The 18,027-nt window shown below is 29.9% G+C and overlaps 4 protein-coding genes across 7 annotated transcripts; 1 reads left to right on the top strand and 3 right to left on the bottom strand.

Annotated features, from left to right (window-relative positions):
• Positions 1 to 1,566: 1,566 nt before the first annotated feature.
• On the bottom strand, positions 1,567 to 4,447 carry LOC126662225 (uncharacterized). The gene is made up of 9 exons (XM_050356138.2): positions 4,443 to 4,447; positions 4,248 to 4,391; positions 4,067 to 4,157; positions 3,764 to 3,802; positions 3,273 to 3,482; positions 3,056 to 3,148; positions 2,869 to 2,985; positions 1,877 to 2,248; positions 1,567 to 1,759 (listed from the first exon to the last, which is right to left on the bottom strand). Exons 1-9 carry the CDS (start codon positions 4,445 to 4,447, stop codon positions 1,751 to 1,753), a joined length of 1,080 nt encoding a protein of 359 aa, XP_050212095.2. The 3' UTR covers positions 1,567 to 1,750.
• A 244-nt stretch (positions 4,448 to 4,691) lies between these two features.
• On the bottom strand, positions 4,692 to 6,526 carry LOC126662217 (uncharacterized). Its single transcript, XM_056104327.1, has 2 exons — positions 6,286 to 6,526; positions 4,692 to 6,206 (listed from the first exon to the last, which is right to left on the bottom strand). The coding sequence occupies exon 2, from the start codon at positions 5,477 to 5,479 to the stop codon at positions 4,850 to 4,852; it is 630 nt and encodes a 209-aa protein (XP_055960302.1). The 5' UTR covers positions 5,480 to 6,206; positions 6,286 to 6,526; the 3' UTR covers positions 4,692 to 4,849.
• Positions 5,590 to 9,772, bottom strand: LOC126675059 (uncharacterized). Its single transcript, XM_050369637.2, has 6 exons — positions 9,471 to 9,772; positions 8,886 to 8,933; positions 6,286 to 8,389; positions 5,895 to 6,206; positions 5,747 to 5,821; positions 5,590 to 5,641 (listed from the first exon to the last, which is right to left on the bottom strand). The coding sequence occupies exons 1-6, from the start codon at positions 9,649 to 9,651 to the stop codon at positions 5,590 to 5,592; spliced, it is 2,772 nt and encodes a 923-aa protein (XP_050225594.2). The 5' UTR covers positions 9,652 to 9,772.
• Positions 9,773 to 10,361: 589 nt separating this feature from the next.
• LOC126662203 (protein SRG1-like) lies at positions 10,362 to 14,724 on the top strand. Of its 4 annotated transcripts, none has more exons than XR_008789911.1 (5): positions 10,362 to 10,450; positions 10,647 to 10,854; positions 13,169 to 13,416; positions 13,802 to 14,254; positions 14,341 to 14,477. XR_008789911.1 is itself a non-coding variant. In XM_050356106.1 (5 exons), exons 2-5 carry the CDS (start codon positions 10,654 to 10,656, stop codon positions 14,575 to 14,577), a joined length of 1,014 nt encoding a protein of 337 aa, XP_050212063.1. In that variant the 5' UTR covers positions 10,362 to 10,450; positions 10,647 to 10,653; the 3' UTR covers positions 14,578 to 14,724. The 4 variants fall into 4 exon arrangements, 3 of the variants coding, with proteins under 3 accessions (XP_050212063.1, XP_050212071.1, XP_055960301.1); XM_050356106.1 differs by having other exon boundaries at positions 13,802 to 14,129; positions 14,341 to 14,724; XM_050356114.2 differs by having other exon boundaries at positions 10,388 to 10,450; positions 10,636 to 10,854; positions 13,802 to 14,129; positions 14,341 to 14,724.
• Positions 14,725 to 18,027: the final 3,303 nt, after the last annotated feature.

The raw sequence follows: 18,027 nt of genomic DNA, 5'->3' as shown, positions 1-18,027 counted from the left end.
GTTGGGTTCACGAATAATATGAAAGTTGCCTTATTCTTGGTAAATTCGGTCCACGACGACTTGGTAAATTCAATCTATCCAAAAACTTTCATTACTTGATAAATTTTTAAATAGACTGCACATCCCATTACTTATGAATCATTATTTTGAAAACTTTACTAAATGTGTAAAAAGAATTAACAAATAAAAATTTTAAAAATATTATTTTTAAATAGAGCAAATTATTTTAAAATATATCATCAAATGATAATATAAGTATAATTTTATTTGTTAATCTTTTTATATATTTAATAATTTATTTAAAATAGATAATTTGATCTATAAATAACTGATCAATTGAGTTTATCTGAAAAATCTCTCTTAAAAGTGATAAGATTATAGTAATGCGTTCGAGGTTTCAAGGCACAATAATGTTAACGTGATGCAATATTTCAATATAACTAAATTAGTATATTATAAAAAGGGGTCCTTCCTCATATTCATCATTGAAGGTGTTAAATTAAAAAACAAAATATTTAAATCGTTGAGTGGAGACAAAACATGGTGGGTATATATCCGGCTTTTTATAAAAAAAATCATACCTTTCATTATTACATAGATGAAGACGGAGACTGAAATTTAGCGGGACCAAATTCACGTGATATACTATTTATTAGTATATTATCATTGTAGAAAATAAAAGAAAATATGTTAATGTCCAATGATTGATGTATACAAATATTATCATTGTTAATTTTATATTGATATTCCAATATAATTGGTATAATTTGTTTAGATATCCATTTTAATTGATAATCTTACTTATAGAATTTTTTTTATCCTCCTTAATTAATATTTTCTGTTAGATTTTTTTTAAAGGTGTTGTATTTAGTGTAACATAAAAATATTAAAATAAAATTATATATTATTTATAATTTTTTTTTAAAATATGTAAAAAGACTGCTTTGTTCATTGTGGTATATATACTCAAAATAAGAACCACTACAAGAAAAGAGTGTTTTAGTAACGACGAATATCGTTATTAAAAGTCAAAATATGGTTGTTAAAAAGTTTTAACAACGACAAATTTGGTTGTGCGTGTTGGCGTAATGTTATCTTTTTCACAACGACTTTTATCAAATATATGGCTGTGATAAACCATAGCTTTTAATAACGATCAAAATATAGCTGTGTAAAATAAAACTTGGTAAGAAGTCATGTCGTTGTTAAAAGTGAACCTATTGCAACGACATTAATTAAAATTTTATTTATTAAAGTTTTTTGTCGTTGTAAAAAGTACTTATTAGTAACGACAAATAACGTTACTAATAGTTTCTTTAAAAAGTTTGGCTGTCAAAAGTAACTAACACAACCACTTAAGTTGTTATGAATGATTTGTAACAACCACGGAAACTATACATTGATTGTTTTTACAACTAATTTTTTGGTTACAAAAAATTTTAGCAACCATCATCAAATTGTATTAAATTCTTTAGTAACCACCAAAAGCCTAGTTTTCAATGATATTATCATTGCCAAAAATTTAAAAATAAAAAATTACCTATAATAAATAATCACACACAGATATAAATTTAATATAAATAATTATAGCTTTGATAAACTTAAAAGATTAGATAAACTATCTAACCACTGTTGATATAATATTTGCTGTAACATAACAAAAAAAGCAAAAAATTGTCCAACTAGAATGCTAATGAAAAATTAAACAATATAATGTAGCTCCGTACAGCCATTTGTGATGTAGATGAAATTATTCCTCCTGCATTTAAAACACAATTTTATTAGTAACTAAGTATTAAAAATAAGATTATAACAGAAGCTAATGAGTCAGCTAAACTAATTCATATTATTAAACAATAGTATAAATGATACATACCTCTAGTAAAGTATCATCTAACACTGGTGCAGTGTAATTTGAGAAATTCAAAGGATTCTGTTTCAAAATATCTTGCATCTCTTTCAAAACTTGATCTCGAATTTTTGTCTCAAATTCTTTCTCACGTTGTTTCTGTTGTTCATGTTCATTGTCAAATTGATCTTGAAGTTCTTGCAACTGTTGCTCCAATTCTAGAATTCTTTGTTGTTGCTTTTCATTTTGGCAAGCGTTTTTTCTAAAACCTTTCTTTCCATATCCAAAACCTCTTCTATAACCTGACCGTACTCCCATAACTTGATCATATAACTCTTCATTAGTCATTGGAATTTCTCCCTCAATTGAATTTTGATCAACCAATTGTTCTAGTTGTTCCTTCAAAAATAAAATAAACAAAATTAGATACAATTCATCATTAGATAAATGTAAATCCTCTAACTTATGTATTTTGTAAATTAAAATTACTATCAAAGACCAATAACTTTGTTTTAAAGTCACATTTTTATTAAGAAATGGAAATAGCCACTGCTTATAAAAACCAAAATTACAAAACGAAAAGACTCAGTTCATCCAATTAAAATAGCATCAAATTCAAAACCAAAAGAAAAGAAATAAAAGCTCAAAGGATAACATACAACATCACAGAAGACAAAACTACAAAAATGAACTAAAACAATGACACAGATGAGCCAAAGACAAAAAAGGAAAAAGAAAACAGCAATAGAGATTGAATATCAGCCCTTGCCTAAAGATAACGCAGAAATCAATTCATCTATAGCCAAGCAACCAAAGTTATTAGGCAGGTAACATATAAATAAAAACCGCAATGATAAACTTACAAACAGACAATGAATGCATAAGAAAAATCACCAATACATAACATAAATATTAAAGTAAAACATGCAGCCAATGAATAAAAAGAATCACCAAAAGCATAGCATGAAGTCATGTTTAGCTGCTAAAACTTTAGACTGCTACATGTATTAAAAACTTACACCAATTTTTTTTGAATATTCATCAGCCCATTCAATTCCTCCTTCTTGTGTTTTTCGAGTATGTTGTCGTAGCCAAATTATAGGGAGAGAAGGTTTTTCATTAGTAATAGGATCAACCTATCAAGTGAAAAAAATTAGTAAAAATTAGAATGAATATAAATATATATTAGATAAAATAAGAGATTACCATCCTTTCTTCAGTTTCAGCGAACGAAACATTTCCTGTTGTGTGCTTTTGCTTCCTTTTTTTAGCATTGTTCGAATTTTGTGCACTAATTTTCTACAAAGACATTCAACATATTTATTTCGTTATACTATAATTAGCCTTAAAAAAGACATTAAGTATGGATATAGTTCTATTTATAACATAATTAATAAGTTAAAATGAAAATATAAACTTCTACCTTAAATTTTTCAGAGCCAAAATGTTTGACACAATGATTCCAATATTGTTCTTCTACGTCATCAGGTCTATTTCTCAAGCGCTCATTATCGGTCTTATAGCTCTTATAAATACCATGCAATTTATTTTTCCAAGTCTTGTAAATACGTTGCATGGTTGCTATGCAAAAATTATTTAGCCTATCATCCTCATCCGAAATGATAAAGTATTCCTATTAAAACAAATAAATTAATATAATTTTTAAAAGATACATAATAGAAAGATATTAATATGCTAGATCAATTTTAATGTAGATGAGATGAATACTCAATATAAAAATTAGTACTAATACTGAAATATTATTATGTATTTTAACCTTTAGAAGTGTCACTTCTTTCCCTTCCTTGACTCAGATTAGTAAATGCAATTTCTAAAAAAAAAACAAAAATTGATTTTAATCAATAGCACTAATACTGAAATAACGTATAAAATTACTTAAATAAACATCATTACCTCTTTCTTTTGCTTGACGTGGAGTAATAAAAGCAATTCCTAAATAATAAATAATTATCAATTTAGCTCAACAAGGAAAAAAAACCAATTATATATCAAATGAATTATATATGATTACCTTTAGCAGCTTCACCTTTTTTCCTTCCTTGATTCAAATTAGTCAATGCAATTTCTATAAAACAACAACAACGATTTTAAAAATATTATGAATGATTTATATATATATCGCTGAAATTAAAAATTAAAAAATGATTTACAGCTCTACATCAAAATGAAATAACATATTAAATTAAAGTAATTTACAGCTTTACCTCTTTGCCTAGCTTGACTTGGATTACTAAAAGCAATTCCTAGATAAGAACAATCACTAATCTTAGTACTTTTTAAACAATCTCTGCAATTAAAATATTAAAATAAATTAAAATAGAACATACTTGATATTTTGTTTTTGCCAAAGCTTGTAATTTGATGTGAACCGTCAAACTGGTTACCGAGATTTTCCATTTCCATATCATCAGACATTTGCGAATCATCATATTCAGCTAGAAGAGGTAATCTTTTAGTCGTGTAACTTTTTGCATAGTTATTAGAGTTAATATTTCCTCGACCTCGACCTCGACCCACCATCCTATCAACATAGAAAAAAATTAGAAAATTTGCTGATTATGAGCCTCAATACTTCATCATTCACTGAGTATAAGGAAGCCCATAGCAGATCTTACACCAAAACTTAACTAATGAGCATCAAAACACCATTTAACAAAAAAATCCAAAATCAAAATTAATAAAACAAATCCCAAATCTTGTTATCTAGGGGGTTATATACAAATACAAATTATATGTTTAATAGCACTTACGTGTGTGATCCAAGGGCTAAAGTCTTATGCTGCACAGTAAGAACAAAATTACACTAAGGCAGTTCACAATCTAAATATTATTAGCAATCATCATATACTTTGTAATTGCAGTTCACAATCTAAATAATGTAACTTTTATATGAAACTAAATAGCTAAAATATAATATCGTCAATTGAATATAGTACTAAAATATAAATGAAGTTCCTATTGAAAAATAAAATAAAAAAATTAATCAGACATATATGACTCAATATTATCAGTTTCATCTTCCATTCTAAATATATCTAATTGTGCCAAATCATCGTCGTCGTCATCGTATATGATGTCGTCAGCTGCAGATAGATGCATTCTTGCTTCAATATCTCGTGCCACCTCAATAGGAATTGCATCCCCCAATACATCATCCCTATTCAATGGAAATCTCTCATTATCAGTCTCTAATTGCACACTTGAAGAATATATATTACTACTCGTTGGCACATTATATAGCTCCGGCTGTTGATAAGCTTCTTCGTCGTCAAATATATTATTTGTATCACCAGAAGGAATATTATATAGGTCACGTGGAGGAGCTTTTTTTACTATCAGCCAATTGGAATCTAATGGATCTTGCACATAAAAGACTTGCTCCACTTGGGATGCTAGCACAAATTTCTCTTCTGTATCGAGATTACGCTTACTATTAACACTGATAAGCCCAAAAGCATCCACTTTATAACCTGTGCCCTTACGCGTGACATCCCACCAGTCACACTTAAATACTACGATGCGATTCGAACCTACATATTGCAGCTCATATATGTCGGTTAAAACACCGTAATATTCCTTATTGGAGGAAACATCATCCCCTCGCACCATAACACCACTATTTTGGGTTTTTCTAATAACTTCACGATCACGAGTATGAAACCTGAAGCCATTAATAATATATCCACTATATGTCCTAACAATTTTTGAAGGGGGTTGTGCTAAGCAAATAAGGTCATCATCCACAAGTCCTGTCTTATGTAAACATTCCACCTAATATTAAGAACAAATTCAGAATATAAGTTAATAACTTATACCAAATTAATGTAATAATAACTAAAGTAGTTAAAAACATAAATACATACATGTTCGTAAAACCAATTATTGAATTCTTTTTTGTGTCTACCCATAATATTGTTATTTGATACAACAGCTAACTCACTCTTATGTTGCCTGCAAAAGTCATTTACATAAATGAGGACCATATATATTCAATTAAGTTGTAAATATAACTTAAACTACTTACTCAATGAATGGAAGGACTTCATCACAATTGTATAAAACATATGAATGACATTGAGCAGCCTCTGATAAAGTAAGCCTATGGTGATTAGCTTTTCCTAAAGCTCGACCAGCCTCTTTAAAAATCTCCAAACCTACCTCCTCGGAAGGAGAATAATCACCATCGTAATTACGAGGCACTCGGTTATGTTTAGTGTCTACACCGACCAAGTATCTAGAGCAGAATGTAAGGCACTCATTAGCTAAATAGCCTGCTGCAATTGAACCTTCAGGACGTGCCATATTGCGAACATACGACTTTAAAGTGCGCAAGTACCTATAAATAAAATAATTTATTAATGTACTTACTTTTTTATAGGTGGTAATTAATATAACAATTTATTATCAATAATTACCTTTCTATTGGATACATCCATCTGTATTGCACTGGACCACCAAGTTTGGCTTCCATTGGTAGATGTACAGCTAAATGAACCATAACATCAAAAAATGCAGGCGGGAAAATCATCTCAAGCTTGCATAAAATGTTTATAATCTGAACCTGCAATTTGTTGATGCTTTCTAAATCAAGGGTCTTGGAACATAAGTCTTTAAAAAAAACACTGAGCTCGACCAAGGGTTCATAAACTTTTTTAGACAATACAGATTTTTCCTTTGAGGATAAAGTGTAACATGCCGTAGGAAAATGCACCGTTGCACCATCTGTTCTTGGATGAAGTTCTGGCCTTATGCCCATTTTCAACAAGTCATAGCGAGAGTTTTCAGTATCTTTGTTCTTATCCTTGTGCTTCATCAATGTGCCCAATATGTTATCGCAAATATTTTTTTCAATATGCATAACATCTAAGTTATGACGCAATAATAGTGTCTCCCAATAAGGCAGTTGGTAGAATATACTTTTCTTCCTCCAATTATAAACACTATTAGATGCATCATACTTTTTCTTCTTACTCTTACCAAAAGGACATTGTTCAAACAAAGAAAACTCATGTAACACCTCTTCACCACTCAACGGAATTGGAGCTTTTCTTTTCTCCTTAGTACCATCAAATAACTCACTTCTCTGACGCCATTTATGAGTTCGAGGCAAAAACCTACGATGACCCATATAACAAACTTTTCGAGCACCTTTAAGATAACAAGACGCGGTTTCTTTATGACAACAAGGACATGCCATGTGTCCTTTGGTTGACCATCCAGACAGGTACGCATAAGCAGGAAAGTCACTAATGGTCCATAAAATTGATGCACGCAAGTTAAAATTTTCCTCATTATGTGCATCATATGTCTCAATGCCTTCTTCCCACAACTGTTTCAGCTCATCAATTAGCGGCTGCAAAAATACATCTATATCCATGCCAGGTGATTTAGGTCCTGGAATGAGTAATGACAACATAGAGTATTCAGCTTTCATACACATCCATGGTGGTAAATTGTAAGGAACAAGGACAACAGGCCATAGACTATGTTGCGAGGTCATATTTCCAAAAGGCTGAAAACCATCACAAGCTAATCCAAGTCTAACATTACGTGGATCAGCAGCAAAAGCACTATGCTTTTCATCAAAAGACTTCCAAGCAATAGCATCGGCTGGATGTCTCAATTTTCCGTCTTGCGTGCGACCATTCTTATGCCATGTCATATTTGTGGCTGTTTTTTTAGACATGTATAACCTTTGAAGTCTAGATTTTAAAGGAAAATAACGCAATACTTTATGAGGGATCTTTTGACCATATGAAGAGATATTGCTACTTGATTTCCATCTAGAAGAATGACATGTTGGACACTCTTGTGATTCAGCGTTTTCACCCCAATACAAGATGCAATCATTACAACACACATCAATCTTCACATAATCTAGCCCTAAGTCAGTTATGACTTTCTTGGCCTCATAATAGGAAGAAGGAAGGTTCTCTCCCTCGGGATATGTTTTCTTCAGAAAAGACAACAACATGTCGACCGATCTATCACTCCATTGGCATAAACACTTAATATGCAGAAGGTTAACAATAAATGATAATTTATTAAAGTTCTTGCAATCTGGATATAAGTTTTTCTGGGCATCTCCTAAAAGCCTAAAGAATTTGGCTGCATCATTATTAGGAATTGGGGAGCTATAATTCTCTTTAAAAGAAAAAGAATCAGTTTCACCATTAAAGTCAACATTCATATCTGCTACACCACATGCATCACGAAGCATACCAAGAAAATCATCATAATTTTCATCATAGTTGTTTTCAGCTTTCTCTAAATTAATCAATGATTCACCATGCAAATTCCATATATTATAGCTCCTGTTGATGCCATTCTGAAATAGATCTAATCTAACTTCATCCATATTCTTGAATACAACATTTCTGCAGCCATTGCAAGGACAACGAATACTATTTGAAATTCCAGGTTGGCTAAATGCAAATTGTAAGAAGTTATTAACTCCTTCTACGTATAGAGGATCAGCCTTGTTGTCTAAATTCATCCATTTTTTATCCATAGAATTATCTAATATGAGATTAATCATTAGCGAGGTCAATTCAACAAAACAATAGACCAAATACATAAGCAATACATTAACGTGAATCAACATATATAGCAAAAGTTGAAAAAATAAAGATACAACTATCTTTAAAATATAAAAATAAGAAAAAGGCTACAAATAGGGATCTGAAATTATCATAAAAAGGGTTATAAATGGTTTTTAAATGCATAAAATTGATGTTTTTTACGAGCACAAAAAGTGATCTACAGAGATAATTGGTTAAAATTCAACACTGACCTCTAAACTTGTAAAACATATACTATAATATTGTATAAGCAGATTAACCTATTCATAATAATTTATGCTTCGCAAAAAAACACAATTTTTTTGTCTATATCAACTATTAAATATTTTTTAATTTTTTCTTAAAAAATTCTAGCTAAATAAATTTCAATTCATTCACAGCAATGAAACAATTGACATGAAATTCTAAAAAATAATTATAGCTTGATATCTTACTTGTTAGGTGCAGTAACAATTTTCTTCTGCTTTGTTTTCCTCGTAAAGCTTTTTTCCTCAATAAAGAAGAGACTTGAAAACCGTAAGCGATATGATAGAATTGAAGGTAATTTGCCCAAAAGGAAAAAAAGGAGGGAATGTAAAATTTTATCCCGCCAATTGTTAGCCAAATTTCTCAAAAGAATTCGCACTTAGAATTAGGTTTTTAACAATTTTAAGAATTATTATTTGAGTAGGATTCTACTTAATTTTCTTTTTAAAGTTTCCTATATGATAAAAGAATTAGAAAATTTAAAACTAATTACATAATTCAAAAAAACTAGAAAAAATACTCTTAATTCAGAAACAGTAGACTAAAACAAATTCAAATTACAAAACCGATTTCTAAAATTTCTATATAATAAGAGAATTAAAAATTAGAAAAAGTAGTCTTAATCCAAAAACAATAAATTAAAACAAATTCACCTTCTAAAATTTCTGTATAATAAAAAATTTAAATTAATTATTTAATTTTAAAACTAGAAACGAGTTCTCTTAATCCCCAAACAGTAATTAAAATAATTTAAAAATAAAATTCAACCTTACCAATCTGAGTATCATCTTCCTTATTTTCATAAATCTTATAAGATCTGCAAAAAAATTTAATGCCTTCCTTTAAAATCCTCTTTCTACAGAAATTTGATTTTCGATTCTTCAATTGATATTGTGTTGAACCATTAACGACCACCTCTACTATAGTCCGGTAGGGTGTATAGATCGGCATCATTCTGAGAGTGCGGCGTCACAACAATTGACCTTTGAAATGGAAAAGTTGGATGTTATTGAAATTGAACCACTGTTGATATATCTGAAGCAAAATAACAAAAGGGTTTTGTTTGGTTTCTTTTTTATTATTAATGACCAAAAGAGATGGGTAAGTATTAAAGCCAAAAATTAACACAGACACAAACAAATCGTTATAAAAAGTATAGTTTTTGTTCAACGACTATGACATAAGTTGTAAAACATATATATTTAAAAACGATATCATATAATCGTTGTGAAAAAAATAGTTTTAATAACGATTTTAACAAAAATTATTATAGAATGTTACCTTTATTAAAATATGCACATTTTAAAACGGCATTAGAGAAGTCGTTATAAAAACTGCATTTTTAATAACGACTTTAATATACGTTGTGTTAGAGCCATTAAAAAAATACTTTTAATAACGATAATTTTTACGGTTGTGAAAAATGTATGTTTAGAAACGATATTAAAAAAATTGTTATGAAAAATATATTTTAAGTAACGATTATAATAGGCGTTATGATAGCTCGTTACTAAAAATTACTTTTACTAATGGTATTTTTTGTCGTTGTGAAAAAAATACATTTAGAAACGCCAATAGAAAAGTCGTTATAATAGATATATTTTTTACAACGACTTTAACGAACGTTGCGATAGAGCGTTACTAAAACTCAGTTTTCTTGTAGTGAACGTTAAACCATAAATGTTCAAGCATAAAGCAAACTTAGCAATTGACATAGGAGATTTACAGGAAGTAATTAGCTACTGAAATTAAGGTACGTGGAAATTAAATTAAGCATCTCCAGTTACATTTCAGTCATATATATGAAGTATCTTGCATAAGAAAAGTACTAATATACTTGGATGATTTAGTCCTGGCATGTTTAATTACTTTATTTGAGCTTAAGCATACTCATGATTTTAAGGGGGTAAGAAATTTGTTGAGCACTTGAGCTAATAGATTAATTTCAGAATAAAAATGTCAAGAAGTGTGCAAGAAATGGCCAACAATGGCCAAGAACCACCCGGAAGATATTGCTATGCAGATAGTGATGACAAATGTAGTTTTCCAGTTATGGGGATTCCAATTGTTGACATCAGTCTTCTTGCTTCTCCATCTTCAACAAATCAGGAACTTGAAAAGCTTCATACTGCACTCTGCTCATTTGGCTGTTTTATGGTATGTCTGTCTGTCTCCCATGGTTCTGTTGCATAACACGGTTCTAAGCTATATGTGTAGTACCGAAACGGAGACGGTAACGCAAAATGCAGAAAGAACAACACCATTCTTTTTATAAAAATACGTTATAAATATAAAGTTTTGGAGTTTCAGTTTCCAAAAACAAAAATAAAATTAACACGGAATAACCGTTCATGGCTGCTTACTCCTATTACTGCCAGCTAGATTACAGCTGGATTATAGCTGTAATACAGCTCATCAACTTCATCCTCCTATGTCTATAAATACAACATTAGGTGTTAGTTTAATTTTTAGTTTTTGTAATTGAAAACTCATTCAATATAATTGCAGTTTCTAGTTTGTTTTCTGATATGGTATCAAAGCGGGTCTGGCTCGGGTTCTTAATTTGCCGGTTGTCCGTCTGGATGTCCAGTCCCAGCGGCTCGGTCCGGTATTGCCGCTGCGTATTAAATCAAAAATTTCAGTGGGTCTGGCCCGGATTCTTAATTTGCCGGTTGTCCATCTGGATGTTCATTCCCAGCGGCCCGGTCCGGTGTTGCCGCTGCTTGTTAAATCAAAAAGTTTCAGTTTCAGGGGGAGTCAATTTCAAGTGACAGCCGGATGTGCAGTCCCGGTTGCACTTGAGGGGGAGTGTTAAAGATAATCCCACATTGTTTAGGAGAACAAACGAGCCCGGGAGTTGGTGTTGCCGCCGCGTTTTCGATCGTTGTTGTTCTTCGTTGTATCCAAGTGATCCGGATTGATTTGATTGTTGTTCTCCGTTGTATCCAAGTGATCCGGATTGATTTGATTGATATTCTTTTGATTGGTTTTGTTTGAATTTAGATTGATTGTTCGTCGTTATTCATCGACTCTGTTCTTGTTTGGAGCTGCATCAATGGCTGCTCAGATTCCAAATCGATTATTCGGTTCAATACTATCGATTACTCGTGATTTCAGGTTCTTTTTTTATCAAATTTGATAAGTTTCAATTCATTATCGGTTCAATTTCAAATTTCAAATGTTTTGATTTCAGTTCATTGCTTTATCAGTGACTGAATTACAATCTCAGCTTCGTTCAATTTCAGTTTTCTCTTATCAATTCACTGTTTGTTCTCTTCAAAAAGTTTGAAGAAATTATGATTTCTTATCTTTGTTGCTGTCAGTTTTGACAAGCTTAGTTTTCATTCCATTTGAATCCTGTTCAATTTGAGTTTGTATCACTGATATCATTCTCAAAATCATTGATATATTTCTGGAAATATAAAGTTTGGTGATTAAGTTGATTTAGAAATTCAAAGTTCCTACTGTTTTTAAGAGAAGTGAAGGTTTTAATAGAACACATTGAAAAAGCAAATGATCAGTTATGTAGCAATTTGTTGCAAGTATTGACGGTGTAATCATTTTAATTTTGTAGAAATACTAGTTGATGAAAGTTCATAAGGTTTTTTGATCTCAGATGATTCATTTGTGAGGATAGATAATTTTTCTAGTAATGCTCATCAAGTGTTTGGTAGAATTCCTAAATGGGAATGAAGAAATCTGCTACTACTTCTTCACTTGATAAGGGATATTGTTGCTCATCATGATAAATTGTCAATGTATCAATGGAGGATCACATCTCCATGATTTTATTTGGCAAGATATTAGAGTTGGTTTTGCTTTGTATTGGTATGAAAAGCTAAAGTGTGATGGGTTGCATTATTCATGCTCTGGGCAATTTGTTACACAAGTAAATATTCTTGCATCAGAATGGATATATATAACTTTGAAGAGAAAGTGTCATTCTAGTTTGGCTGAAGATTTCATGATGCCTGCAATCCAGCAAGGTGTTGGCCATGAGAATTGTCATGCAAGCTCTGCTGTTCCAAGAGCTGAAGTTGTTGTCTTATCAAGCTCGGCATATTTGATAGCTATGCCTAGCTTGAGGGGGGTAACACGGAATAACCGTTCATGGCTGCTTACTCCTATTACTGCCAGCTAGATTACAGCTGGATTATAGCTGTAATACAGCTCATCAACTTCATCCTCCTATGTCTATAAATACAACATTAGGTGTTAGTTTAATTTTTAGTTTTTGTAATTGAAAACTCATTCAATATAATTTCAGTTTCTAGTTTGTTTTCTGATAAAAATGTTGAAACGTGAAATAGCAAAACTATATATCTTCTCGAGAATATGTTATAGTCGAGTTTTGGAACACCATAACCGTTTGTTTTTGGAAAACAAAGAAACGCCTAAAGTAGTACTAGACAGGTTTTCTTGCAATATAGTACTAAATATTTGTTTTTTTTTTCTTGTTTACTTATTTCAGACAATAAATCATGGAATTTCAAGTTCATTTTTGGACAAAGTGCGGTCAGATGCAGAGCAATTCTTTGGGCTTCCGTTGAAGGAGAAGCAGAAATATGGTAGAGAAGGTGACAGCATAGAAGGTTACGGGAATGATGTCATTTTTTCAGATGATCAAATGCTTGACTGGAATGACAGGCTATACCTTATAATCAGTCCTCAAGACAAGAGGCTCCTCAAATTCTGGCCTCTAAATCCTGCAACTTTTAGGTCAGCCAATTTTATTTTTTGTTCTTTTCGTTGCATAAATAGAGGTTCGTATTATTAGGTAAACTTAGTTCATCATGCAAACGATTATGAACTTTTCACTTATAATATGACACCTAAGGTCACTAAATTAAAATTTCAATCAATAGAAACCATATATATATACTTTTCATAATTAGAGTTAGTATCTTTTATTAACTGAAAATTTTAACTAGCTAGTTCGATCATGTATTAGACTATAACTGACAATTTTACAATTCTATACGATGAACTAGATTTAGCTAAGTTTTTTCATGTTTCAGACATTATATCTCTATCATTAGGCTATGGTCCTTAAGATTTCGGTGAGTCAATCATATTAACTAGAAATTATACGACAAAACTGCAGGGAAACATTGTTTGAATACACTAAAAAGTTGCAGCTGTTAGCTGAGATTGTCCTCAAGGCCATGGCAATGTCATTGAACTTGGAAGAAAATTGCTTTTTAGATCAATGCGGAGAAAACCCAATGATGCGTGCACGATTCAACTATTATCCTCCATGTTCAAAGCATCATCAAGTTCTTGGACTAAAACCACATTCCGATTCATCACTAATCACAATTCTACTTCAAGATAAAGAAATTGAAGGTCTCCAAATCCTGAAAGACGATGAATGGTTTAGAGTTCCTATCATTCCCGAAACTCTTCTGATTAACCTTGGAGAACAAGCAGAGGTAATTAGTTACTTCTTTCTTATGTTGGCTATGTTGCATGGAAACAAAAATGCTGAAAAATAGTAAAACAATAAAGTTTTGAAGTTTCAGAAGTATCTCCGGAAACAGAAAGAAAATGCTGGAATGTAAGCTCATACAACATAGTTTATGTGTTTTCTATTGCATAATAATATTCTTAAACTGATCGAGTGTCTATAATCAATACGTGCAGCTAATGAGCAATGGATTGTTTAAGAGTCCAGTACACAGGGTGGTGGTAAACCCTGACAAGGGGCGGTTTTCTCAGGCGGTATTCTATCATCCTGATCCTGAAAAATATATAGAACCTGCTGATGGACTGGTCAATGAAACAAGGCCAAGACTATACAACAAGGTGAAAAATTATTTTAGTAATTATGCTCGGTACTACCAGCAGAGAAAGAGATTGGTTGATGCTCTCAAAGTTTGACATTTTCGATTCCAGTGTATGTTATGTTTTAGCTTGTCCTTGTAGTTCGGAAAAATTAAGGTTATTTGGTTCTTGTCAAATCCTCCAACAGTAATAATCTGTCAAACATAAAAGCTTTGAATTGCACAATTTAAGATAATTTATCTATGTGTATGTGTTACTCCCATACGTTGGTTACGAGTTGTTAGTATATTTTTGTTCATGATAGCAAAACAAGCAGCTAAAAACAATTATAATCGAGGGACACCTTTCGAAAAGATTAATAGTAATAAGAATTGATACAAACATGCTAGTCTAGTGGAAGATGTATTGTAATTCAAATATAATTGGCAGCAATTGCAAAACTCTTGAAGTTGGAAGATGTGATGTTTCACAAGAGAAAAGACAAAGGGTTAATTTCTAAAAAAATCACGAACTTTACACGAAGTTTCATTTTAATCATGAACTTTAAAAGTTGTCATTTAAAGGCACGAACTTTCATTTTATTTCAAATCTATCAGCAAAGTAAAATTCGGTGTATTTTATCTGACTAAAAATTCCTAATCCTTGATACTCTAACTGAAAGATAATAAGATTTGATATCGATTAATAACTTGGGTCTTTCATTAATGATTTAATGAAGAATTTAGCTAATAAAAATACACTGAAATGATGAATTTGAAATAATATGAAAGTTCGTGCTTTTAAATGGCAATTTTTAAAGGTCATGATTAAAATGAAATTTCGTGTAAAATTCGTGATTTTTTTAGGAATTAACCCAAAGATAAATGCTTTTGGATAACAAAACAAAAGAGGATCACCAAACCATCAATCACAAATTCACAGTAAACACTCCAAAGAGAAAAAAAAATAGATCTTTTTATAGATTTAAGGCCTAATTACTTAAAAACCACCTACCTTGTAATTTTTTTCTATTTATACCATCACCTAGGAAAATTTTCAATTGTACCCTATTTTTTATTTTTATGTTTCATCTCTACCCTAATGAGTTGAATTGACCTATTTTTTTTTAAAAAAGAGTTTAAATAAGTCCTTCATTTTTAACCTATATTCTAATTAAACGTTAATGTTAATCATTTATGTATTTGGTTTTTAATATTTTCATCTTTAAATTAATTAAATTATCAAAAAATTTACTTTTTGGTACAAACGAAACATAAAAATCGAAAATAGAGTACAATTGAAAATTTTCCTAGGTCATGGTATAAATGAAAAAAATTTAAAAGTTGGGTGGTTTTTAAGTAATTAGGCCTAGATTTAAAATACTATATGTAGAAAGTTTAAGCATCCAAAAGACTTTATTAATCGTACAGAAAAGTCTTTTTCCTCACAAAATCCAATAAATAATAATTTTTTAAAATTTAAAACCCTAAAAAGTAATTTTATGTAAACGAAATCAAATTATATTTTTCAGTTTTGTTTATCTTTTACTTCCGTTTTTTCTCATCCTCGCATGAGAAAAAAATTAAAAAAATTAATTTCTTTTTGGGAAAAAAGAAAATTAGGCTCCGACGGACGGCAGCGGATTCATAAATCGGAGGAGTGCGATGGACGATGGTGGATCGGAAGTGTTTTTTTAGTTTATCTGATTTGAAGCTCTCAAAGGGCAACTTGCATCTTTCTAGAACAGTGACTTGCTAAATGATTTCTATCCTCCCAACAAACACCTGCACGATCTCTTCTAGAATGTGCCTTATCATTTTGCATAGGGTTAATTGCAAATTAATACACGAACTTTACTCTAATTTGCAATTACAACACAAACTTTGAAATTTGGCAATTTAATACACCAACTTTCATTTTTTTAGCAAATTAGTACACCGACCAATCATACAACAACACGTGGCTTTATATGACAATGTCCACGTTAGTGTTTTTCCAGTTCGGTGTATCAATTCGCCAAAAAATGAAAATCGGTGTACCAATTTGCCAAGTTTTAGAGTTTGTGTTGTAATTGTAAATTAGGACAAAGTTTATGTATTAATTTGCAATTAACCCTTTTGCATAACAACTGGATTTGCAATAATAAGATAATCAATGAAGGAATGATTTCAAGAAGGCTCCAATAGCTAATAAAACTTTCTTTCGAGAGATATTTCCAGCCAATACTCATTTTTAAATTTAAGACCCACTTCCCAACTGTACTTCATATCCAGTACTATTAGATTTACAACAAAGAATATGAATAGTAAATATTTTAATACAAATTTATACTTTAGTTAATTGTATAATTTATGTAGTTAATTTATAAATATTCATTTTAATCCAATTTTTCATTAAATACTAATTAAATTTTTATTAATTTAATCCAAACTATTTTTATTATTAAAAATATAATAAGCAAATAAAATTTATTTATGAAATTTAAATAACATAATATTTGAAATAAACATAAAAATTACATTACCTTTAACATTGAAGCAAATAGATAAACATTACAATTATATTTTATTTATTAATTTAATATTTGGATTTTTAAATTATAAGGGCCATAATTGAAAATTAAAAAACATTTAATGTCAATTTGAGGAATATAATAAATTTTAAGAGTCTTTCTAAAATTTTTTTATACTAATTGGAGAGGTTTCTCATTCTCTGAGGAGAGGAGAGAGTAGGCAGTGGCAGATACATGAATTTCGTATGGTGGACTGGAGTCCATTTGTGTACTAAAAGTTTAAGTAATAAAATAATTATTTTATGATTATCTTTGATGAATTTTCTTTTTTTGAAAATATTTGATAATTACTCATACTAATAAATATATTATTTTCAATATATGTTATTAAATTATATTTTGGCTACTCACTCATTTTATCTCGTAAATTAATCAATCTTGTTGCATACAAATGTCAAGTTAGATAATTAGAAAAATTGATAGATTAAAAAAATTAATTGGGAATAAATATTATTTTTTATATTTCAACGTAATTTATCAAGAAAAGTACATAGAAGATTAAATTATTAAATAAAATTTTAATAAATAACTAAACAAACATAAATTTTGAAATTTCATATTAATTAATGAATAAAATATAAAAAAATTATGTATAATTTTATACTCTATATTTATATTTTATATATAAATAAAATATAAAACACTTAATAATATATGTATATATAAGAAATACATGTATTTTGATATTTAACTTTAATTACTTAAAATATTAATTTATACTCAACGGTTTTTATTTTTAAATTAAAATTTATAATATACATTATAGATGTACAATTCCCATTGATTTTTAACGTAAGATTTATAATTTTTGTTTAAAAAATGAATAATTTAGGTTTTAAAAGCTATTTTAATTAAAAACTGTATTAAATTATAGACTTAATCATTCAAAAGCCCCCCACCTTTAAACTTTTTTTCAATTGCACCCTAACGTAAGAAAATTCTCTCAAAACTCCTCCACCTTTAGATTCTTTTTCAATTGTACTCCAAAGTATTAA

The sequence above is a fragment of the Mercurialis annua genome, linkage group LG1-X, assembly GCF_937616625.2.
Source record: "Mercurialis annua linkage group LG1-X, ddMerAnnu1.2, whole genome shotgun sequence".
Taxonomy (NCBI): Eukaryota; Viridiplantae; Streptophyta; class Magnoliopsida; order Malpighiales; family Euphorbiaceae; genus Mercurialis; species Mercurialis annua.
This window is presented reverse-complemented; position numbering and strand designations above follow the sequence as displayed.